This window comes from Gorilla gorilla, chromosome 3 (assembly GCF_029281585.2).
Source record: "Gorilla gorilla gorilla isolate KB3781 chromosome 3, NHGRI_mGorGor1-v2.1_pri, whole genome shotgun sequence".
Classification (NCBI taxonomy): domain Eukaryota; kingdom Metazoa; phylum Chordata; class Mammalia; order Primates; family Hominidae; genus Gorilla; species Gorilla gorilla.
Window position 1 is genome coordinate 211,821,017 of NC_073227.2, and position 26,319 is coordinate 211,847,335.

At 35.3% G+C, this 26,319-nt stretch overlaps 2 protein-coding genes across 2 annotated transcripts; both read right to left on the minus strand.

Moving 5' to 3' along the window:
- Positions 1 to 1,174: 1,174 nt before the first annotated feature.
- On the minus strand, positions 1,175 to 6,490 carry LOC129532821 (olfactory receptor 4F6-like). The gene is made up of 2 exons (XM_055384051.2): positions 6,346 to 6,490; positions 1,175 to 2,297 (listed from the first exon to the last, which is right to left on the minus strand). The coding sequence occupies exon 2, from the start codon at positions 2,262 to 2,264 to the stop codon at positions 1,326 to 1,328; it is 939 nt and encodes a 312-aa protein (XP_055240026.1). The 5' UTR covers positions 2,265 to 2,297; positions 6,346 to 6,490; the 3' UTR covers positions 1,175 to 1,325.
- An 18,613-nt stretch (positions 6,491 to 25,103) lies between these two features.
- On the minus strand, positions 25,104 to 26,027 carry LOC129532894 (olfactory receptor 4K15-like). Its single transcript, XM_055384148.1, has one exon. The coding sequence runs from the start codon at positions 26,025 to 26,027 to the stop codon at positions 25,104 to 25,106; it is 924 nt and encodes a 307-aa protein (XP_055240123.1).
- Between the last annotated feature and the right edge of the window lie 292 nt (positions 26,028 to 26,319).

Genomic DNA, 26,319 nt, shown 5'->3' on the forward strand with positions numbered 1-26,319 from the left:
AATTAAAATCCAGATAGGTTAACAAGAGAGTAAGTAATAATGCTTCGATTTTATAAAAAGAGGAATGCTTAGAACTTTTATAACCAACTTGTGGAGAAAATATAGAAAAATTGCTTTGACCAATAAAAAACCTCACTTCTTGTAACTTATTTTATTTTGCATCTTTAATTACCATGCAGTAGTTAAAAGTGAGCTGAGTGAGTCACCACAATTTATGTTTCTTAAAATAGTCATAGAAATACATCCAAGTGATGTCTCAGTTGTGTTCCTTGACCACCAAACTTACCAGGTTTTACCTGAAAGATGTCAATCGTCTTCTTTGTCCTAAGCACCTTAAGTTAAGCACGGGCACATTAAATGTGCTTTTAAGATCTCAATGGAGTCTCTTCTCCAGGAAATAAATCTCTTCCTATACTTTTAGGTTGTAGATGCTTTTTAAGAGTGACTCGAGAAATGCTTTGAAGAAGATTTCAAGGGCAATAGGATTGTGTTGTTAAAAAAGTGTAACATAGACAAATTTTGCATAATACAGAGTATTGGAGTCTATTTTTTTTGGTTATACTTTAAGTTCTAGGGTACATGTGCACAATGTGCAGGTTTGTTACATATGTATACATGTGCCATGTGGGTGTGCTGCACCCATCAACTCGTCATTTAACATTAGGTATATCTCCTAATGCTATCCCTCCCCCTTCCCCCCACCCCACAACAGGCCCCGGTGTGTGATGTTCCCCTTCCTGTGTCCATGTGTTCTCATTGTTCAATTCCCACCTATAAGTGAGAACATTGTACAAAACATATTGACAATCAGCCTGAAAATAATACTTAAGGGTTGTAACAAGCTGTTGACCTTACCATTTATCTAACTTAAAGTACAATTAAAATAAAAATTGTTTCTTCCTTGATTTTGGCATTTACTAATTTATATAAACTCATATTTTATCCATTGGATCCACATAATTTCCATAAGAAAATTAATTTCCAGTGATGCTTATTATCAGCATAAAAATACTGATAAATAAACCTAGGTCATATATATGTGTATGTGCTTATATACAGATATAAAATAACTACATCAAAATTAAAGATAGTCATTGCTGTTAATTAGATACACACATTAGATAGAAATATATACTTTTTATGATTAACAAAAAATGTTGCAACTTTATCTGAAATACAATTCTTAGATTTAATGCATCCTTTTTGCAGATTTTTCAGTTTTTTCAGGCAATACTAAAAATGTGCGCCTTCCATAGTGATCATGGTGATCACAGGAGTCTTGATGGTCCATGGCATTTATCCTGTGCTCTCATCAACCAAATCTGTTATGTCGTCTCCATAGAATTTAAAATATGTTGATTCAGCCTTCTCATTGCAAACTTCATATCTTTGTTCCTTAAAGTGTAGATGGCAGGATTTAAGACAGGGGTGACAGCAAAGTTCATGATGGCAAAAAATTTATCCAATGACTTAGTAGGGAAAGGCCACACGTAGAGAAACATGCATGGAGCAAAAAACAAAACCACTACGGTGATGTGAGCCGACGAAGTGAAGAATGCTTTGGATAAATCATTTGAGGAATGTCGTCGGACAGTGACCAGAATAAAAATGTACGATACAATTAAGAAAAAGAAGGTGCCCATAGATAGGAATCCACTGTTGGCAGTGACCACAAATTCTAGCCCGTAAGTGTCCATGCATGCAAGTTTAATAACCCGAGGAAAATCACAATAAAAGCTCCCCACATTATTAGGGCCACAGAAGGGTAAATTTATGACAAAAACAAACTGAGACATAGCATGAATCACCCCAATGACCCAAGCTGCTGCTACCAAAAACATGCACATTTTGGGATTCATAATAGTTGGATAGTGGAGAGGCTTGCAGATCGCAGTGTACCTATCATATGCCATGACTATCAGCAGCACCATTTCAACTCCTCCCGTAACATGGATAAAGAACATTTGTATCATACAATTATGGAAGGAAATAACTTTACCATCAGTAAAAAGATCATAGATCAACCTAGGAACTGTGGTAGATGAAAGGCTCAAGTCAATGAGCGATAGGTTGGCCAGCAGAATATACATGGGGGAGTGTAAGTGAGGATCAAAGATCACTGTGAACACAATGAAGAGGTTTCCCAGGATAATTCTCACATAGAATAAAGAGAAGAAGAGAAAAAGGAAAAACTGCACTTCCAAGGATTGTGCAAGTCCAAGTAATACAAATTCTGTTACCAGAGAGTCATTTACTTGGTCCATTGAATCAGATAGAAGGGAAGACTCTGAAGCCACCTGAAAGAAAGGAAGGAATCAACTTAGTGTGACTGAAAATAATGCGTTAAGTGTTAATGATTTAAAATGTATTATTAACAAATCTTTTATTTGATAGTAGATTATTTAAAAACTAGTGGGAACCCAGGGTATAAAAGGTTAATGTAATATGGACAAAGCTGTGCTCAGAGGCAGTCTATTGTTTTAAATGTTCTCAATTGATCAAATACATGAATTTATTAGCATCTTAAGAAACTGGAAAAGAATGCATAAAAACTCAAAAAATTCAAGCCAAAAAAGGTAAAAAACAAAAATAAGGAAATATGAAATCCCAGAAAATGGCAAGATTGTATACCAATATATACAAATAAATGGTTTAAAAAATACAGAATCTTTAAAAATGCAATCAATAATAACATTAAATAAAAATTATAATACAAATGCATAATTACGGTTAAGGCATCTCTGAAAGCTGTTTCCTACATGTGCCTATAATGATCTACCCCAAACTAACACGTGAATCATACTTGAATTTGAAATGCTGTAGAGACAAAAGGTTGATATCTTCATAGTATAAGAAAGAATTTAAACAGTTTCACAAAATCTCCAAGACCTAATAAATGAACAAATGAAATGAAGAATTAAAATGTAAGCTATACATGTATTTGTATATACCGATATGTGTGTGTGTGTGTATGTGTGTCTTAGAAATCAAAGAAATATGATAAAATGTAATACTATTATTTTTCTGTTAAATTAGGAAAAAGTTTTACAGGCCGGGCATGGTGGTTCACGCCTGTTATCTCAGCACTTTGGGAGGCCGAGGAGGGTGGATCACGAGGTCAAGAGATCGAGACCATCCTGTCCAACATGGGGAAACTCCGTCTCTACTAAAAATAACAAAAATTAGCTGGGCATGGTGGTGCATGCCTGTAGTCCCAGCTACTCGGGAGGCTGAGGCAGGAGAATAGCTTGACCCCGGGAGGCGGAGGTTGCAGTGAGCCGAGATTGCACCACTGCACTTCAGCCTGGTGACAGAGGGAGACTCTGTCTCAAAAAAAAAGAAAAAAAAGTTTTACAATTATTATTACCCAAACTGGCTAAGGACCAGAGAAATTGGCACTTTTATACGCTGCTGGAGGGAATATAGACTGATTCAAACCTTAAAGAAAATATTTTGAAATCATGTATCAAGAATTTTAAGTCCATGCCTTTTGGTGCAATAATACTCTTGGAATTCTATTTTTACAGAAGTTTTCAGCATAAAAATATTCATCATACTTTGTTGACAGTGATAAAATCTTGAAACGATTTAAATACCAAACATTAGGTTTAAGTATAGTGTATGTACATGATGGACTGTAATAACAGTTATTAAAATAAATATCAATAGAAGCATTTATAATAACAATGGAAAGACTTTTCTTAAAAATACTGAGAGTAATAATGGTAAACAAATTGCATAGTACAACATGTTAATTAACAGTAGTTGCTTTTGATTTTTCAAAGAGCTTTACAAAGCTCTAAAGCTCTCTTTCTAGATTTTGAAATATCTTTTTGTATACATATTATATAATTTTTTTGACAAAACATCAAATGGCATAGAAAGTTGAAGGAATAAATGGTTTATTAAGAATTTTGAAAACTAGGATTGACTCATAAGAGACTAAACCAACTAAAGAAATGAAGAACTCTACTACTTCCTTCATTTAATCAATCATTTTTATAATGACTAGAATTTTTTCATAGATGGGATTCTCAAGGAGGTATAGTTAAGTAAGTGAAGGGTCTTGATTAAACGTCTTGAACTTTGCATAATGCTACCATGAAATGGAAACCTTTTGAGACATTCCATCCAGGCAGTTGACAAAGCATCTTGCCTGCCTCACTTTGACCAGAGCTGGCCATACTGAACGAATTCTGGTAATCATTAAATAATTATAAGAAAAATTAATGCTCAGGTGCTCTCATCAAGTTCAGAGTGAGTGAGGTTAGTAATGATGAAGTGGGAAATATTAAGAGATACACAATAAATGGTCAAAGAAATGCAATATAGTATAATGGGATAAGAAGAGATAATATTTTGGGAAGAATACAGCAGATGGAGACAAATGGATTTGATTTCTATCTCCACAATATGCATGCATTTTTTTAAACTCTCAGTCAGTTTGTGCATGGCTTTCTACCTTCTCTCGTCTAGATATTCTCCTAAATGCTCTTTCCAGCATTTTCTGAATGAAATACATATGGATGGTCCCTGGCTTGTGATAGTTTGACTTATAATTGTTTGACTTTACAGTGGTGAGAAAGTGACATGCATTCAGAAGAAACTGTACTTGAGTATAGTAGTCAGTATATTACGTGAGCTATTCAATATTTTATTATAAAATAGGCTTTGTATTAGGTGATCTTATATAAGCTAATGAAAGTGTTCTGAGCACATTTAAGGTAGGCTAGGCTAAACTATGATGTGAGGTACATTAGGAATATTAAATGCATTTTTAACTTATGATGGATTTATCAGGACATAACCCTATTATAAGTCGGAGAGCATCTGTACATTTTTAACTATGTTTTACTATTTTCACTTCATTCATAGTGCTATCCCTGGACTTCTTACCCATATTTAGATCACCCAGATCATAGGGGCTTAAGAACAAAGAATTTTGGGAGAGGAATTGAACCTGGGAAACATTATAGAGTAAATACGATTATCCCTGGGAGGTTTCATGGAAATGTCCTTTATGCTGCTGAGCAGAAGGTGTTTGGTGACTTACTAAGCTCAACACCAATTCATAAATATTTATTTATAAAGAAATGGAGTTGAAGCTGAAGAATCATGTTTACTGCTTAGGATCAAGTGTTTTATCCTGTTAAAACTAAGATACAATATATAAACCAAGCACTCTAGGACTCTCATCATGAAAGTGATATTTCATCTTATAAGAGCAATTCCAAAACAAAAGCAATTAATGTCTGAATTACTTTGTCATATTTGGAGATTCCTATTAATACTGAAATTCATATTGCTACTGAAATGGTGTTTGTCTTGGAGTGTGAGTGATAATTAATTTTCTTAAAGAGGAAAATCCCAAACTACATGAACCTATTAGTCTAAAGACTGAAAAATTCTCTTTATAACATGAACATTTGCCATTTTAAAATAAAACAATCACAATCCAAAATATGAAACTATGGGCGTTCAATATCAGTGTGAAGGAGTCAGAGTCCATAGAATGTTTAAAGAGAGTAAAAAGGAAAGGGAAGAACAAAGATGAATTGGAAAGAATTTGGAGAATAAAAGAAGGGTCAGGGGAAGGAATAAGAAAGAATCCTAAAGAAAAAACAGGATAAAATGATGATCAAAAGAAGCATTGGTGGAACATGGTACATCTTTACTTAGGTTACCTTCATGGCTTAAAGCAATATGTATTGATGCATTATGAACACCTGAGAGAGTAGATTTTACTTGGGTTTTCATACACTGTTTATGTATATTGTCACTGCAAACGTGGAAAGTAAAAGAAAAGCTGTAGGAAATAGTCACTGATGTGGAGAAAAGAGTTTAAGCTTGTGAGTGAATAGGTGTGATAATGAGGTATGGTGGGATTGAATGTATAGTTGGATATCACTGGTAGTGGTTCAGCTAACCGACAGGTGAGTTCTCTTCTAAAAGAATTAGGGAATAAGTCATCAAAATATGCTTTAGCCTCCAGGCAGTATTTTACTTATTCTAATATTTGTAGCTTTTCGTAAATGTAAAATTAAAGTCCATGAGTGCAGGGAAACTTTTTGCATTGTTCAGTGCATAATTACTTGCCTAAAACAGTGCCTGTCTGATAGAAAAAGCTCAAGAAATACTTGATGAATGAGCTTTCTAAAAACAGCATAATAAATTGTTAATATGAGAAATAAAATATTAGCCCCCACAAAAAGAGAGAAATTGCATTTTAAAGTACTCCTTCGCAAGCTTGTACTTGTTGATGAAAACTCAGTTGCATAAAAAGGGAGTATTTAAATAAGTGAAGAAAGTCCTACCCATTCTGTTACAAACATTTGGAATTATTACATTTTATTGTTGAAGAAATCGTGATGACCCAGAGGAGCTTGTCTGGAGGAAAAGACCATGCGTTTGATTTCTCTGCCTTCTTAGGAAACACTGATGACTTTGGAAAGCTTCTAGGAGTTCTTCAGAAGCCAAGTTTCCATAAAGTTTGTCATCTTTCCTATTGGAGATTTAAAATTTGTCAGTCATTTAGGGTCTGGGACACATATCTTCAAACAGGAAATGCAGACTTATATTAAACAAAAAGGATGTTCAGAATTATAGTTTTGTATAGAAGTGGGAAAGAACTTTGAGATTCTACAGGTAGAATGAGAAACAACACAGTGTGGTTAAATGGCTAACAATACATTCAAGAAGTCAGAATCAGAAGGCAGACCTCCTGAATTCCAGTTTAATGATCTTTCTCAATAGTGGTCTATGCTTTCTTAGTAGAAACAGTCTTTAAAAAAATCTAGAAGCATATATGTTTGACAGGATCACTCTAACCTATCGGAAGAACCCTCTTATTCCTTGAGTTCTTATTTTGTTTAAAATAAAATTAGCATTCACTTCCTAAAATATTATTTCTTCTTTTTCACTGGGCATTGCTCTTCCCAATTCCCTTTCTTATTTCTTCAAACAACCTGGAGCAGTTCCATTTTAGAATTCATAGCCATCAGCTCCTCTGTACCCTCCCCTGGGATGAGGCCAAATCTTTCTGAATCTGAGATAGTCTCTCAGCCTATGCATTGGCTGGAGTGTTCCAATGTGGAGGAAGGTAATACCAAAAGAGAGAGAATCACACCAGACTGTGGGAGGTAAAGACTTGAGATTCCCTTCCTCTGGTTTAAAACTAAATCTGGTTTTCAAATAGGATGGGAATAGCTGAGATCAGACATCTCCTTTTCACAGTGGAAAATGAAGTTTATAATGAATTGGAGAGCATGAAAGTTAGAAAACTACACATCTTTAAAGAACTTCATACTAGGGACAAACTGAAATTATAGGGGTTTATATGTGGGATTAGTTTTATAAGACATAATTTAATGATTAAAATTTGAAAATAAGAGATAGTGTGGAAGAAAAAGATAAAATATTTCAGAAAGCAGAAGATTTTGGGCACAAATGTTTTACAGAAGAGAAGAAATTGAAAGGGAGTTCAGAAGGATAGAGAGAAGCAACCACAACAGGGAAAGTTTTGTAATTAAAAGCATCTCTCTTACCTGTCTTTTCAGTCATAGGATGTGCATTTTTAGGAGAAGGAGAAATTCAGATAGCTTAATCTTCATTTATGTAATACCCCAAAGACAAAGCTATATATAAGATTTTTCATATTGGAAAGGAAGCTAATTAGCTGCACAGGAGAGGGGCTCACTGATGCTGCTGAGACAGACAATACCCAGCCCATTATTAGTTTCTCTTGGGGACTAGGTCTCTGAGTCACACAATTTCCCCTTGACAAAAGTATCAAAAGAATTGCCTGCTGATGAAACAGGGAGAAGGAAGGAAGGATTTGAGGTACTACATTGGCTAGTAAAAAAGAATCCCCATTTAGCATGGGTAATCTTAGTGTGTGAATTGTTTGGAATGACTGAGATGAGGGAGTGAAAATATATTCAGGGTGGACAGACATACCTTCACTTATGGCACCATGAATGAAATTTGAAGAAATACATATAAAACATCTGATCTTTAAATACAATGCCTGTAATTGATAACAGGTGAATAAATGGATCCTTCTCCTGTTATCAATTATAACAAATGTTTACCTCTGGATGCCAACCTGTGCTCCCAAACTTTAGTGTGTTGGGGCTGAAGGTTTCTTTGAAAGTTTTTGACCTTTATCCTTCCTGAATTGACTGGCTACTATTAAAATTTGTATTTTTTTTGGATCAGTTTTTTCAGAGGTATTGGAAAAACATATACAAATATAAAAGAAAAAAATAGAGTCATTCTGAGTTTCTGTAACAAGAGTGTGTTTCCATGAGGGTGAGGTAATCATTCACAAAACGACCTGTATTGCGCCATTGAGACAAGCCTAGTGGATACCCCTGGAGAAGCTTGGCTTTATTATTGATGTAAGACACAGAAAAACCTAATCTCCAGGTTATCATGGTGGCCTGAAAGTGCAAAGGCTCCAACTTGGTTTACAGTGGCATTTGTTTAGAGCTGTGTTTCATTTTCTCTTGTTCAGAAATGAGGAAAATGATTTTTTCTAGAACAGCAGCAGAATAAGAAATGTTGGTTGATCCCAAATTAATTTTTGAAAAATAGTAACATTCCAAAAATACGTAAGCAAGATAAAAACTGCAGAATAATGTGGGCAGAAATATTTTTTAAAATTAGGATACACAGTCAGTTACATGGATTATTGTCTACCTAAGATGAGATAAAACAGTTTAGGTGCTTAGGGAAACCACAACTACAGTGACATGAGAGGAAAATCTGTTCTATTGCCCCCACAGAGGTCTCTTCTGCAACACAATGAGCAGTACATAAGTCATTCTGATGTGCCAATGTGCTCCTGTCCTGTGTGCCATTGTTCTAAGTGGGAAACTGGGGTAGCAGGCCGAACAGCGTATTGAAATGAATGAGGGAGAATCTAGGCAGAAATAAGTTGCAGGGAGTTGGCCAGCCAGATACAGAACATGTTGTGATTTGAAGGCTGTTTCCTGAGGCATGAATCATGGGTTTTCTTGGCAGCAAAAGGCTTTTGGGCTAGCAGAGAAGCTGGAGTTGTTAATGAAGAGTTCATGAGACCTAGTAGTACAAGAGAGGACTGAGAGTGATAATTTACAGGCTTCTTCACCTGAGATTGGCTCAAGATTGGAATTGGCTTAAGCTGCAAAAGGAATTCATTAGTGGATTTCACCCCAGAGACTTGAGGTGATGCAGGCAGAGGAAATTAATTGAGAATAGAAAAGGAGATTAAAAAGGAAGTTCTTTAGTCGTATGACCTGTGATTGAACGTAAGAAGAAAGCTGAAGCATCATTCAATACATTAGTCACGTTGCAATAGTTTTACTCTTTGCTATATTTATGATGTGATAGAGGTGAACATGACAAAGTCCTGCTCATGTTGAACTTAAAATGCAATGAGGAAGACATCACTGAATGAGAAATTTTGAGGGCTGTTAGTCTTACAAAAGAGGTAATAGGTAGTGCTAGAGGAATATACAATGGAAGGAACTCTTCTGGACTCAGGTTCTGGGAGGCCTCCCTGGTAAAATGATGAAACTGAAAGCTGAGATGTTAAGATGCAAAACATGAAGGACAAATATTGTATACAAAATGATTAGCTAGTGGAAAGCCCCAGAGTTGATAGAATTTGAAGTTTCCAGGCAAGTGAAAGAAAACCAAATTGGATCTGGAGTTGCAGGGAAAGAATATGTTATTCTCTGAGACTGAAGAAAAGGAAGGAAACCAGGTCTTGGATGGCCTACTATACCATGATAACATACCAGTTTAAGGGCAAGGAAGCATGTGAAGTGTCTTTAGCAAAAGAATTACATGCTTAGATTAAATTTTTTATTCTTTTACTGAAGTGTAGATAATAGGATTTTAAGTGGGAAGATCACATAGGTGACAATGTTCTCTTCCAAAAATGACATAGGTAGGCTTAGACAGGAATAGTGGTGTTACAGATGAAAATAAAGGCACATATGTAAGGCTTTTTGGAAGGTAGAATAAGACTTGATGATTTATTGATTTTGGGGTACTATGGAGAAAGAAATCTATTATTTTCCCCAGATTTTGGGTTGTGTAACTAGGTAACTAGTTGGTACAAATTATTGTGACTGAGAACACTGAAAGAAGAGTAGGTTTGAAAAGAGGAAGACTAGTTTAGTTGCAGACTTGTTGAGTGGAAGATCTTGTGTGGCATCCAGGAAAGTAGGAGGTTAGATCTGTGGATCAGGAACTCAAGAAATAGTACCAGGGTCAGGTGCAATGGCTTGTCCCTGTATTCTCAGCTACTTGGGAGGCTGAAGCAGGCAGATTGCTTGAGGTCAGGAGTTTGAGACCAGCCTCAGCAACATAGTGAGACCCTGCCCCTTAAAAAAGAAAGAAAGAATGAAAGAAAGAAAAGGAGGAAGAAAGAAAGAAAGAAAGAAAGAAAGAAAGAAAGAAAGAAAGAAAGAAAGAAAGAAAGAAAAATACAAGGTTTGAGAGCCCCTAGTGTTTAGATGGTAATTAAAGCTGTGGGAATGGGTGATACGTAGGGATAGAATCTAAGTGAAAACAGGCCAAAGATCAGATTATGGGCAATAGGTTGATTGGTGGTTAAGCAGATGAGGAACACTCAGCAAATGACAGAGGGAAGGACTTGCCCAAGAGGTAGGAGAAAAAGCCAGGAAGCTGTGGTGTTCCAGAAGCCCGGTAGAGTATTTGAAGATGGGGGAGATTAGCAGCAATTAAGAGAAGAAATTCCCATTCATATGAGTGATAAAGCAATTAAGTAGAATAACTTAGGAAGGTTCTTGGAGAATCACAGGACAAAATAGCATAGGTACCGGTTTCTCTTAATTGAGCTATTATAATTTACAAAGCAGTAGAAACAAATACATGAAAAAAGTATGTGTAACTTCAATAGAGTTTTTATTTCAAATGCAGAAATCTTCAATGAAATTGAATATGCCTCACCATTTCTAGCTTTATTCTTATCCCAAAATATCAACCACAGATGCATAAGCTCCAGGGAATCTTTTGCCTGACTAGAAAACCTTATTTAAGAAACCAGTACCTCTAAACACATACCCTTGGGCGATTAGTCTCCTGTGAAACAACTGTTATTTCTACACATCTTTTTAGAATAAACTTGGATGATTGACTTTTGGAATGTTCTCATTTTTAGAATAATAGAGATGCAGGAAAAAGTGAAAATGCTCTGTCTGTATCTATTTAAAGTATTGACAGCATTAAAGAAATTTATTCTCTTCCTGCAATCACTCAAATCTGAGCACAAAACTGAACTAGCATCGTAAACTGACAAAGCTCAAGGTAAAGTCAAATCTCAGTTCAGGGCTTTGCACAGGTATTACATAGTTGTTTTTGTTTCTTATTCTAATTTAAACAGAAATTAAAATGGAAATTTTAAAAATATACTTTATTAATTTATAATTTACCTAAGTTCACATTTTATTTATTCCATCTATATGCTTACTATGAGATAAATTTATTATGTTTTGAAGCTGAAAGTAATTACAATTAGCATGTCTCAGAAAATGTCATTCAGGAAATAGTATTTGAATGTCAAGTTTACTCCTGCAAATCAGCTTGGTTTTGTATTCTTATCTCTCTTCTCAATGGAAGTATATGAAATTAATCTCTTCTCTGTGGTGGCAAGTTAAAGATACCTCTGACTTAATCAATTTCTACATGGCACCTTTGCTAAACTATCTCCCAAAATAGTAGTTCTTATCACAATAATGCTGGTAGCCATGTGACTTTCAGTGTTCTTGGTGAGACTGAATCATCTTGCACTCTGGATATGCACCATTTATTATGACATCCTGCTAGAACCTGCAATCCATTTTCCCAGTCTTTCCATGGAGACGTTCGTGTCTTTGTTTCTTAATGTGTAGATCCTAGACAGTGGTGATAGCAAAAGGAACAATGAACAAATATTAATCATGTGTTGTTTTAGGCAAAGGCTACACATAGAGAAATATACATGGCATAAAAAACAAAATCCCTACTGTGATGTGATCTAACATGACACAAATGCTTTAGATAAGTCTCCTGAAGAAGGATTCTAGACGGTTACCAAAATGAAAATATAGGATATTATTAATAAGAAACAGGTAGCTATGGATATAAGCCCACTGTTAGCAGTGACTACAACCTCTAGTTTGTAAGTGTCTACACAAGCAAGTTTCATGACATAAGGAAAATCACAGTGAAAACTATCTACTCTATTAGGGCCACAAAAAGGCAAGTTTATGGCAAAAACAAACTGAGATACAGCATGGATTATCCTGACTATCCAGGATGCCTCCAACAAAGGAAACACACATTTTGGGGTTCATTGTGGTCAGGTAATGGGGAGGCTTACAGATTGGCAGTGTACCTGCTCTATGCCATGGTTATGAGCAGCACCATCTCAATTTTTACGCATGACACAAATGAAAAATATCTGTATCATGCATCTTGGAAAAGAAATGATGCTGCAGTTAGTGAAAAAGTCAGAACTGTAGAAGACCCAGATCAAGAAGATAAATGTTGGCCAGTAGGCAGTACCTGGGGAATTTAAATGAGAGTCAATAATTACTGTGAACACAATGAAGAGATTTTCCAGGATAATTCCCATGTAGAACACAGAGAAGAACCAAAAAAGAAAAAGATGCATCTCCCAAGAGCTTGAAAGTCCAATCAATACAAATTTAGATACCGCAGAATTATTTACTCTATCCATTGGCCATTGACTCAGTCAGTAGAGAAGAAGCTTTAGTATTCTGAAGGAAGAAAGTGAGGAAGAATTGAGAAATACAAATGCTACACGTTGAAGTGTTGTTTGACCATAAATGATTTTGTGGGAAATATGTGGCAAGTGCTGAAATATGAAGATAGAAAACACACAAAGAGAGAAAATGAAAGAAAGATAAATGAATTGGGGAAATGCGGTGATCGTAAGTTATTTATTAATTTATTAATAAATCATGTGATCATAAGTTATTTATTAATAACAATTAGATCATAAGTTATTAATAACAATTAGACAAGAACAGCAAAGAAAAAAGTCATGTGTGAATATGGCAGGTGGAGTGAAGGATTAGAGGCGCAAAGAATATAATTTCCGTAACAGAGTACTTCTTTACCATGCGTATCGTGCGGTAATTATGGCTGCTTCAGGCTTATTCACCCATGTTCAACACAACATCGTCCACGTAAGAAATAGTCACCCGTATTTGAAATGTTAATACCCTTAATTGTATTTATCTGCATATACCCTTAGAGGAGGTACTCTCTGATCGATGTTTTTTTTGTTTTTTAGATGGAGTCTCGCTGGGTCCCCCAGGCTGGAGTGCGGTGGCGCGATCTCGGCTCACTGCAAGCTCCGCCTCCCGGGTTCGCGCCCTTCTCCTGCCTCGGCCTCCCCAGCAGCTGGGACCGCAGGCGCCCGCCACCGTGCCCGGCTAATTTTTTGTATTTTCAGTAGAGACGGGGTTTCACCGTGTTGGCCAGGATGGTCTCGATCTCCTGACCTCGTGATCCGCCCGCCTCCGCCGCCCAAAGTGCTGGGATGACAGGCGCGAGCCACCGCGCCCGGCCTCTGATCCATCTTTTACTTCACACAATCTCAGGCATTAATCACACACTTAAGAGTGACTGGCCAATGAGGGAAAGAGCAATTAATCTCAGAGGTACAGTAGCATAAAATGCAAAGACTTACTCTTCTGCTGGTTTTCCAATACGTGTGATTCCAGCCAATCACTTGTTGACTTGTTGGAGGATTAAGACTCACTTTAAGTAAAGTGAAACTCAACCCCCACAAAAAAGAGTATCTGAAACTCAGAGAGAGGGCTTTTCCATGCTTTGTTAGGAATCAGAGTTGGTGCTTTTGAGAGTTCTGCTCTAGGATTAATACCTTTGACAATTTGAATATGAAGTTGGGAAATAATGGTGTCTTTACTAAAACAAAATATTTAATCATGATACACTAAAAGCACGTAAAAACTACAGGCCCACAGAGCCACAGAGATAAAGGTCACGATAGCTGGTCATCAAATATTTGAACTTTGTCCCATTAAGATGTTTTTAAAGGTCAGTAAAATTGTTACCAACTACACTTTAGAGAGAACATCTGTTATTATCACTACTTGTAAGTAGAAAGTTTGAAGATATCTATCCATAACATATTTGGATTCATTCATTATGTGATCTAAAGTGAAAAATTAGAAGTACATTTAAGAGTGACATATGAGAAAATCATTAAATAATGCAGAAAGGGGTAATTAAGATTCATACCAAAATGAACGTAGCCATTATAGATGATACAGATTTAGGTTTGTTGACAAGTCCAGTAAATTGTTAATGACAAAAGTTGGTTACAAAAGGATATGTCTTATGTAGTAGACTCTTTACTTGAATACACTGTAAAATATGTAAGTATATACATCAGCATCTCCAGAGAACCACTTTGGATAATGGCATTTTAGGTAACCTTAATATTAAAAAGGTTGACCATCTATATTTTGTTATTTTCTATATTGTTATTTTTCTTTTATGAGAAGGAAATGAAAGGAAAGCAATAGGAGAGAAAGAAGAGCAAGGAAAGGAAAGGAAAAAGAAAAAGAATACTGTGAGATTTATGGAGGGAGTGAAATTTTCTCTCTCTCCCTCTTACACACACACACACACACACACCAGTTAGAGACAGATGTTTTGTGGCATTAGTTTCATAATTTTATTATCCTTTGTTAAATCACCATTCTCAATTAGTGAGTGACAGTTATTGGGTGCATTATGAAAAAATGCCTGGGTGTTCCATGCCAAATTTTAACCAGAATTCTACATGCTAATTTGTTTAGAAAAAAATGAATACATGTGAATGAATTTTGAGTTAGGGAATATAAATGATAACTGGATGGCATTTTACAGAATCCTTGGGTGTCCCAGTTATTTAGAACAGTGAGTCATACACTGAAAACAATAGGAAAACACTCTTATAAGCCATACCTTCATTTTGCCAATTAAATTTTATTATTAAATAATTTTTCCTATGTTTTCTAAAAGAGATAAGACTGAATGAAACAATCATCCAAAAGAGAAAAGCTAGAATTGTGTAGTGGCATCAGGCTTACTAGTAACTCTAAATACTACTATGTCCTGGCGATTAACCTGTTTATAGAGGATTCTATCTTTTGTTCAAGACTTATCAGGAGTTGGTTCTAACATTCAGTTAGTTTGCCCTGAAATACTGAATTCATGCTCAGAGCAGTGAGAAAAGAGTGTATTCAAATAAGTTGAAAGAGAAAACATTTAGTGTTTTGTTTGTTTTGCTTTTTTAGAAAACATTAAAGAATCAGGAATCCTCCTAAGGGAGAGTACCTTAAGAGTTGGTTGCTATCCTTGCTGGATATCTTGGCTTTAACACTAATAAGTGGGTAACCTTTTCAAACAGATAATGTAGAAAATCAGATAGAATGTGTGTCTCCTGACTTCAGTGATTGAAGATTCTCTCTGCCCTAAGGAACTAAGGGAAATCGTAACTTTTCTGAGACCAAAAACACAGACAATAATACTTAAAATTAATCTCACCAGTGCCTTGTTAACTGATGCATCATATGCATGGATTTTTCTTTTTTTTCTTTTTTTTTTTGACTTTTATTTTAGGTTCGGGGGTACATGTGAAGGTCTGTTACATAGGTAAACTCATGTCCTGGGGGTTCGTTGTACAGATTATTTCATCCCCCAGGTAGCGCCCAGTAGTCAATAGTTATCTTTTCTGCTCCTCTCCCTCTTCCCATCGTCCTCAAGTAGACCCCAATGCCTGTTGTTTCCTTCTTTGTGTTTATAAGTTCTCATCATTTATCTCACACTCATAAGTGAGAACATGTGGTATTTGGATTTCTGTTCCTGCGTTAGTTTGCTAAGGATAATAGCCTCCAGCTCCATCCATGTTCCTGTCAAAGACATGATCTTGTTCTTTTTTATGGCTGCATAGTAATCCACGGTGTATCTGTACCACACTTTCTTTATCCAGTCTGTTACTGATGGGCATTTAAGTTGATTCCATGTCTCTGCTATTGTGAGCAGTGCTGCAATGAACATTCTCATGCATGCGTCTTTATGGTAGAACGATTTATATTCTTCTGGGTATATACCCACTAATGGAATTGCTGGGTTGAATGATAGTTCTGTTTTTGGCTTTTTGAGGAATCGCCATCCCATACTGCTTTCCACAATGGTTGAAATAATTTACAGTCCCACCAACAGTGTATAAGTGTTCCCTTTTCTCTGCAACCTCACCAGTATCTGTTATTTTTGACTTTTTAATAATAGCCATTCTGCCTGGTGTGAGATGATATCTCAATATGGTTTTGATTTGCATTTCTCTAATGCTCAGTATATTGAGCTTTTTTTTCATATGCTTGTTAACCATATGTATATCTTCTTTTGAGAGTGTCTATTCATGTTCTTTGCCCACTTTTTAATGGGGTTGTTTTTGTCTTGTAAATTTAAGTTCCTTATAGCTGCCAGATATTAGATTTTTGTCAGACTTATAGTTTGCAAATATTTTCTCCCATTCTGTAGGTTGTCTGTTTACTTTGTTGTTAGCTTCTTTTGCTGTGCAGAAGCTATTGTTTTATTAGATTCCACTTCTCAATTTTTGCTTTTGTTGTGATTGGTTTTCGTGTCTTTCTTATGAAATCTTTGCCCATTCCTATGTCCAGGATGGTGTTGCCTAAGTTTTAGCTCTATTCATAACTACCTTAGTTCATTGTGATAGAGGCCCTTTTCAGAACTGATAGACGCAATTTCATTAAACCATTTTCATTCTGATAATTACCCCTTTAATTCTTGGCCCAGGCATTGACTAACATTATCAAATGCTTTATCAAATATGGCATACAGAGGGAATGGCCCCAGCATTCTCTATATGAGGACAGAAAATCACTTCCCCCCACTTTCCATTAGGAAAATGGATGCACACGATGTGAACATGTTTGGTCTCCGCAGTGGGAAATGTGACATATCATATGACATAAGGAAGGTGACAAGAGATAACAGATCCTTATAATACTAATTCTCCAAAGAGAGATAGTACAAATGTCAATCCGTTTAGAAATCTCTCCTTTAATGGGCGTAATATAATTTAGTGATTAAGATTGTAAGAATAATGCTGTGAGGATTGAAATAATTGGAGATAGGAGGAAAACAGAAAAGTGGAAGAGATAGAAGGTTGAAGGGAAATGTAAGAAGAGATTGCCTTGACATTGCTAAACATTGGGAGCATTTTTCTGACCTACCTGTTCTGTTCCAGGGTGTGCAGTAGTAACACTGGGAAACTGATAATTTTGATTTCTGCTTTCTAGTATAATCAGCTCCAAGACAAAAGTATATATACATTTTCTTCCCAATGATTAACGGAGTTAATTAGTACCACTAGATGTTAGTGACCCATTGATGCTTCTTAGATCCTTGTAACCAGGCCTCCATTGATTTCTCTTGGGAACCAGGTCTATGAGTCATATTAATTTTCTCAAGAGAAAAAATATCAGAAGTTACTTGGTGATGGAAAGTAAGGAAAAAAAGAAAAATGCAGGAAATATGTTCCCTCTAGGACAGGAAAGTGATACCATGAGCTTACTTAGATTAACTGAGTTGAGGGAAACTAAGATGTCATCCACAATTGTTGAAGATGCCCTCATTCATGGTGTGGGGGGCAGTGAGCTCAATGTGTGTCAAGATATTCTTTTAGAAACAAGGAAGAGAGCTTTAATGCAATGGTGATATTCGTATAACTATTCTTGATTCCTTCCCATTCAACACTTTTTTTTTTACTTCATTGGATAGGGATGACTGAAACCAACACTTTTATCATCTGTTAACTATTCCAAAATTTATCATTCAACACTGAAAATGTGTTGTATAAATGAATGAATGTATGTCTTCGTGTAACCATTCTTTCCTTAAAACATACTGAGTTCTGACTAAATGTAAGGGACATGGAGCCATGCTTAACTGTTGAGCAAAATAAAAGGGCTCAAAAGTGTTTCTCTAGATCTGGAGGTGGCAAATTTGACTCATGGGACAAATCTTTTGTAAATAAAGTTTCACTGGAACCTGGTCACACTCGTTTGTTTCTGTATTGTCTGTTGACAGTTTTTATGCTACAATAAAAGAGTTGAGTAGTTATGACAGACACTCTAGGGCCTGTAGAGTCTATGATATTTACTTTTGGCCTTTTACGGAAGAAGTTTACTGACCTTATCCTAGATCAAGGAAGTTTGGCAGAGGAAGAGGGTATGGTAGAAGCACCATCCATATCTATCTTCATCATCTTCATATATAGTTGGGAGTAAAGATGCAGATGAAAGTTGAGAAGGTAAGGTTCTTGAAGTCCTGTAAACCCTGCCTCCAGACACATTGTCTGGAATCAGGATGTCTACATGATTGCAGGGCTAATGTAAACTGAATTTGTGAGGACTTTGGTTAAAAAAATTGTTAAGAATTTCAAGGCAGAAACAGAGCATTAAAAAAAGTGTAGGATCCTTTTAAGTGTGGGATCTTGTTCAACTGCACAGGACACACACTTGTGAAGCTGGGGTTGTCTGCAATAATGCTAAGAATCTTAAAGTGTTGAATTAGAAGTTAATACAACTGGGCAAACCGCTCAGGTCCCCTTCCACACTGTGGAAGCTTTGTTCTTTCACTCTTCACAATAAATCTTGCTGCTGCTCAAAAAAAGAAATAGTTAATACAACTTTGAGCACTCAGTACATAAAGTTTCCTTTCCAGTTGCCGAAGGAATTTATAATGGCCCGTACCCTGTATATTAACACATGAATGAGAGAAATGAGTGCATGAATATTTTGAACAGCGTGACTTAAGTGAGGTACGAACCTCAAAAAGAGGTTTTTTAAAAATTTTAAATTTTAACTGCTATATTTCTTTTTGATAACAAGTTATATATCTTTATGGTGTGTAATGTGATGTTTTGATACATATGTATATTTATCGTGAAACAGTGACCACAATCAAGCTAATTAACATAATTCATCATCTGACATAATTATCTTAGTCATTGCTTTGCAGAGTATGAGTGTCTGTTTCCTCACAGGCTCATCCATGATATATTATTATTTATGAAAACACAATAGCAATGCTATATTTTAAAATTTACATTTCTTTGATAAAAAGTGAGTTTGAATATTCTTCATATGTTTATTTTTTATTTGGATTTCTTGTTTTGTCCATAGTCTTTATATGCTTATTTTAAATTTGGTTTAAATTATATTTAACAACCATTTTCCCACATTTGTTTTTACTTTAATGAATTAATTCTTCTGTATAATTTTTTTAATCTGAAAATGTCAGTTTTTTTGTTTCTCATTTTTAAAAATTATTTTTTAATTGACAAAAATTATATTATATATATTTGTGGAATACAATGTGATGTTTTAATATATGTGTATGTTGTTGAATGAATAAATCAAGTTAATTAACACATATATTACCTCATATTAACATTTACAATATACTGTATTAGCAATTTTCAAGCATACAATACATTATTAATTACAGTCAACATGTCATATATTGGGTCCCCTGAATGTATTCCTACTAATTGAATTTTTTTTCCTTTCATTAACAGTGTCCCATTTCCTCATCCTCTCCCTGCCAGATAACCCTAGTAACCATCATACTATTCTCTGCTTCTATGAGTTCAGATTTTTTAGATTCTAAGTGAGATCATGCAATATTTGTCTTTCTGTGTCTAACTTATTTCACTTAGCTTAATGTCCTCTAGGTTCATCCACGTTGTCTCAAATGACAGAATTTCCTACTATTTTTAAGGCTGAATAATTTTCCATATCACATTTCATTTTCCATTCATCTGTCTATGAACAGTTAGGTTGATTCTATATCTTGGCCTTTGTGAATATGCTGCAATAACATAGGAGTGCAGATATCCCTTTGACATATTGATTTCAATTCCTTTGGCTATATACCCAGAAGTAGGATTCTTGGATCATGTGATAGTCCTGTTTTTAATTTGTACATGATACAACGGTTCCCTTTTCTATCATCCTCTCTGATAGTTGCTATCTTTCATCTTTTTGATAATAGCCATTCTAACAGGTTTGAGGGGACATCTCATTTTGGTTTTAATTAGTACTTCCCTGACAAATAGTGATGTTGAGCATTTTTTGATATATCTGTGGCCCTTTGTATGTTGTCTCCTGAGAAATGTCTATTCTTGTCCTCTGCCGATTTTTAAATAATTTATTTTATTTTATTTATTTATTTATTTTAATTTTGACATATTTGTGTTACTTGTATATTCTGGATATCGATCCCCAGTTGGATGAGTAGTTTGCAAATATTTCTCCCATTCAAGAGGTTATCTTTTTCACTCTATTGATCGTTTCTTTTGTTGTTAGAAATTTTTTAATTTGGCATAGTCTCATTTGTCTATTTTTTCTTTTTTTGCCTGTGCTTTTGGGGTCATATCAGAAAAATGATGGCCCAAACCAATGTCAGGAAGAATATTTTCTATGTTTTGTTCTAATAGTTATACCATTTCATGTTTTAAATTTGTATTTAATCCATTTTGAGTTGAATTTTGCATATGGTATGAAATAAGGATTCAACTGCATTCTTCTGCATGTGGATATATAGTTTTTCCAGCATCATTTATTGAAGAGATTGTCTTTTCCCCATTGTCTTCTTGACATTGTTGTTGCAAATCAATTGAATGTAAATGTGTGGACTTATTTCTATGCTCTTTATTCCATTCCATAGGTTTATCTATCTGTTTTTATGACAGTATCATGTTGCTTTGATCAGTATAGCTTTGTAGTAGATTTTGAAATAAGGTAGTGTGATGCTTCCAGTGTTGTTCATCTTGCTCAAGATTGCTTTAGCTATTCACAGTCTTTTGTGGTTTCATGCATATTTTAGAATTTTTTTTTTCTGTAAAAAATACCTTCGGGGCATTTCTGTAAATGGTAGGCACAGCAAGCCGACTCAAACAGGAAGGAGCAAACCCCTCCCTCCTGCTTTAACCTCACAGTCTCCTTGTAGCATGCCTTATTGTCAAAGCATGACATGGAGTCAGATGGGAAACAAGTACATGGTTTGCAGAGTCCCAGCATCAGAAAGTTGACCAAAGAAGAGTGATTTTTGAGCTAGATACAATAATAATTGGTACAGCAACTGTTTTAATTGTAATTGTAATTTGTTTAATAGATATAGGAGCACTAAGATATTCTTGCTTTATTAGCTAGCCTTTTGGTAGTTATTTTCTTATTTTGTATTTAATAAAAAATATTAACATTAATTACAAATTTTGGCATGGAATTTGTATAAAATGTCATATTGCAATATTTTTAAAGACTTTAGCATGCATAGAATGGTATTCTTATTCTTGGCTTTGGTTATTTGTCTCTTTCTTCTTTCCTTCTTGATCAGTCTTGAAAATGTAGTATCAATTTTGTCAGTCTTTTGAAATAATCATTTTTGGTTTTTTGATTTTTTAAATTTTAAAATAAAAATAATTTATGTTTTTATTATTTATTTTTTCTACTTTTTGTAGGTTAACTTTCTTGGAATGGATATTTGGGTTATTGATACACATCTTTTCTTTTAAAAAATATATGCATATATAATAATGCCCCTGCACGTATGACTGCAGCAGCACACCATAAATACTATATTTATTGTATTTTCATTATTCAGTTCAAATTTAAAAAATTCCATTGTGATTCTTTTTGAAAAATGAATTACTTAGAAATAAATTGTGTTCAAAAACAGCCAAGCCAAAAGCAAAATCAGAAATGCAATTTCATTCACATTTGCCACAAAAATAATAAAACACCTAGGAATACAGCTAACCAGTAAGGCAAAAGAGCTTCACCATGAGAATTACAAAACACTGCTCAAAAAAATCAGAGATGACACAAACAAATGGAAAAATATTTCATGCTTATGGATAAGAAGAATCAATATTATTAAAATGGCCATACTCTCCAAAGAAATTTACAGATTTAATGGTACTCCTATCAAGCTACTGATGACATTCTTCACAGAATTAGAAAAAACAAATTTTTTTTTTTGAGACTGAGTCTTGCTCTGTTGCCCAGGCTGGAGTACAGTGGTGTGGTCTCAGTTCACTGCAAGCTCTGCCTCCCAGGTTCATGCCATTCTCCTGCCTCAGCCTCCCAAGTAGCTGGGACTACAGGTGCCCACCACCACACCCAGCTAATTTTTTTGTACTTTTAGAAGAGACAGGGTTTCACCATGTTAGCCAGGATGGTCTCAATCTCCTGACCTTGTGATCCACCCGCCTCAGCCTCCCAAAGTGCTGGGATTACAGGCATGAGCCACCATTCCCGGCCTAGAAAAAACAATTTTAAAACTCATATGGAACCAAAAAAGCACCCAAATAGCCAAGGCAATCCTAGGCAAAAAGAACAAAGCTGGAGGCATCATGTTACCCAACTTCAAACTATACTACAAGGCTACAGTACTCAAAACAGCATGGTATTTGTACAAAAACAGGCACACAGACCAATGGAACAGAATAGAGAGTCCAGAAATAAGGCTGCACACATAACTATTGAGTACTAAGCTGAGTATTTGGAAGATGAAATAATCTATTTTTAAAATATCTTTGTTAGATCAGTTATATTGTCATCATGAGCCCTTTAATTTATTGGCACAGAGATAATTAGTTTGTCATTATTAACTTGTTAGGTATTTGTATAGATATGAGAATGAAAAAGTTATGATGTTCCACAGTGCATGGAATAAATTAGAAATTAAGATATTATAAATATGTGTAGATATAATTTTATCCAGCAAAGGATACATATCATCTAAAGGTATATAATATGCTTTATTATACAAGCTATTTTAAAATATCATGTTATGTTGACATAATTGTCCTTGCCCATTCTAACCCTAAAATGAAACAAACTATATGCATGTTTCTTCTTTCTATATTTTACTATTTATATGTATCAAATGTATTATATATATGTGTGTATATATAAAAATACACATACGTGTATTTTTAGGAGAGGGATGTCAGGTGAGGTACCCTTACAAAGCGGACTGTTTATTAGGTATATAGCCCAGAACTACATAGCTTATCTGAACTTTGCAGTGAATGAATGGATAATTGTGTTGTGTTGCTTTTATTGATGGTTTCTCCTTGGCTTTCTTCTCATCAGTATAAATTTCTTTATTTTTGAAACAATACATCCTTCTTCTCCACACTCACAGCTATCTTATCTTATTTCTTATGGTAAAGTAAAACTACAATTATAAAAATCATTTCTTTACTGAGATAATAATGTTTCAAAGGATTGCAACTCTTCGCTCTGTGTGTTCAAGGGAAACTACATTTACAGTAACAATTAAGACTTGAAAACTCATGTTTTCTTTTCTTGTAAATTTGTTTAAGTTCCTTATAGATGCTGGATATTAGACCTTTGTTGGACACATAGTTTGCAAAATTTTCTCCCATTCTTTAGGTTGTCTGTTTACTCTGTTGATAGTTTCTTTTGCTGTGCAGAAGCTCTTTAGTTTAATTAGATCCCATTTGTCAATTTTTGCTTTTGTTGCAATTGGTTTTGGTGTCTTCATCATGAAATCTTTGGCTGTGCCTATGTCCTGAATGGTATTGCCTAGGACACGAACATGTCTTTTCAAAAGAAGACATACATGTGGCCAACAATCATATGAAAAAAAGGTAGACATCACTGATCATTAGAAAAATGCAAATCAAAACCAGAATGAGACACCATCTCACACCGGTCAGAATGGCTATTATTAAAAGGTCAAAAAACAATAGATGCTGGCAAGGTTGTGGAGTAAAAGGAGCACTTACGTACTGTTGGTGGGAGTGTGGCAAGGTTGTGGAGTAAAAGGAGCACTTACATACTATTGGTGGGAGTGTAAATTAGTTCAACCATTGTGGAAGACAATGTGATGATTTTTCAAAAACACGAAGACAAAACCACCATTTCACCCAGCAATCCCATTACTAGGTATATACCCAAAGGAATATAAATTATTCTATTATAAAGATACAGGCACGTGCATGTTCACTGAAGCACCATTCACAATAGCAAAGACATCGAATCAACCTAAATGCCCATCTATGATAGACAGGATAAAAAAATGTGGTATATTTACACCATGGAATCCTCTGCAGTCATAAAAAAGAACAAGATCATGTCCTTTTTCAGGAACATGGGTGGAGCTGGAGGCTATTATCCTTAGCAAACTAATGTAGGTTCAGATAACCAAATACTACAAGTTCTCACTTACAAGTGGGAAGTAAATGATGAGAACACATAGACACATAGAGGTGAACAACAGACACTGGGGCCTACTGAAGGGTGGAGGATAGGAGGAGATAGAGAAACAGGAAAATAACCAATGGATACTAGGTTAAATACCTAGGTGATAAAATAGTCTGTACAACAAACCCCATGACACAAGTTTACCTATGGAACAAACATACACAGGTACCCTTGAACTTAAAAGTTAAAGACTTGAAAACTTAAATTAAAGGGATTGTGTCATGAAGGATGGGGCAATAATACTATGGTTTGATCCATTTATCATTTTGTTTTCTAAGTAGATGCAGACCACTCAAATATCATTAGCACCCTCTCTAGCTAAGTTAGAATTAGGATGATATATCATGTATTTTTAAAAACAGGAATAGTGATAACTAGCTCAAAGTGGTTTTGTAAGTAATGCATAATCTAGGTAAAAAGCTTTGCACAGTATTGAAAACATAGGTACTGTTTAATGAATTACGGCAATTATTTTTACAATTATTGTCATTGCTATCATCTGATAATTTTTTAACATATACAAAGAAATATTTAGGCAGAATTATTATTTTGCCCAGCTGGTAAGAATCTAAATGTTAGGTTCATAAACATATTTTTATAATGGAAAAACCGAACATCTGGCCTACTAATAGCTTACAGATATGAATAAGTAGTAATATCCAAAGTTCAGTTTACAGTTCAAAATGCAGTCAAACTGGGGTGCACACAGTGAATTTTCTGATTACATATCTAAAAATTATCCCTTCAGTGCAAATGCTGATTTAACAGTCTCTTTATGGCATTCTGAATCTCTTTATTTCTCAGTGTGTAAATGGCTGGATTCAGGAGAGGTGTGATTAGTGTGTAAAACACTGCAAGGAACTTGTCCACCCAAGTGATGCTGAGTGGCCACAGATAGATAAAGATGCAGGGTCCAAAAAACAGCAACACCACTGTGATGTGGGAAGTACAGGTAGAGAGTGCCTTCGATGCCCCATCTTTAGAGTGAAGGCGCAGACTTAATAAGATATAGGTATAGGAAATCAGCAAGAGAATGAAGCAACTTGTTGCCAAAGTCCCACTGTTGGCATTTATCACTGTTCCCAAAGTATGAGTATCCATGCAGGCTAGTTTGATCACCAAAGGTATATCACAGAAAAAGCTATCTACTACTCTAGATCCACAGAAGGGCAGATCCAAAATCACTGCCAGTTGACTCATGGCATGCACAAAGCCAATGATCCATGATATCAAAACTAGCCAGATGCACTTTTTTCTGTCCACGATGCTGGAGTAATGGAGTGGCTTGCAGATGGCCACATAATGGTCGTAGGCCATTGTCACGAGAAGCACCATCTCACCCCCTCCAAAGAAATGCACACAGAGGATCTGACTCATACAGCCTGCAAAGGAAATGGTCTTATTTTCCTTTAAAAAGTCTGTGGTTAATTTAGGAGTGGTTACTGAGGAAAGGCAACAGTCAACAAATGAGAGGTTGGCTAAGAGAAAGTACATGGGGGAATGGAGATGGAGATCAGCGATGATGAGTAGTACAACAGAGGTGTTACCCACAGCAGTCATCAGGTAGAGTACAGAAAATGGCAGAAGGAGGAGTGTCTGCAACTCCCTTGAATCACAAAGTCCCTGAAACATAAACTCAGACATGGCAGACTGGTTTGCTTCTTCCATTTAGTACAGTATGTTCTAATGGACCTAAAGAAAAAGAGATGAACTAAGAACTTCTAGAATAGAAAGAACTTAATGTCAGGTACTAGTGAGCAGATCAATATGTTTCATGTACAAAACTGAAATCTTAGCATTGTGCTAAACTCAAAATTGAAAACAAATATTTCTTGAATTTAGACGTGTGTTCAGCCTTGTGACTAAGAAGGGGAACTAGCTGGGTGTAGAAGGGTAGGTCAAAAACTTTACACATTAAAAGTACAGCTCTTATAGGCATCAAAAATTTATTATCTGACTA

Coding starts and splice junctions, on each gene's coding strand:
- LOC129532821 (XM_055384051.2), bottom strand. CDS start 2,264: ATGGACCAAGTAAATGACTCTCTGGTAACAGAATTTGTATTACTTGGA.
- LOC129532894 (XM_055384148.1), bottom strand. CDS start 26,027: ATGGAAGAAGCAAACCAGTCTGCCATGTCTGAGTTTATGTTTCAGGGA.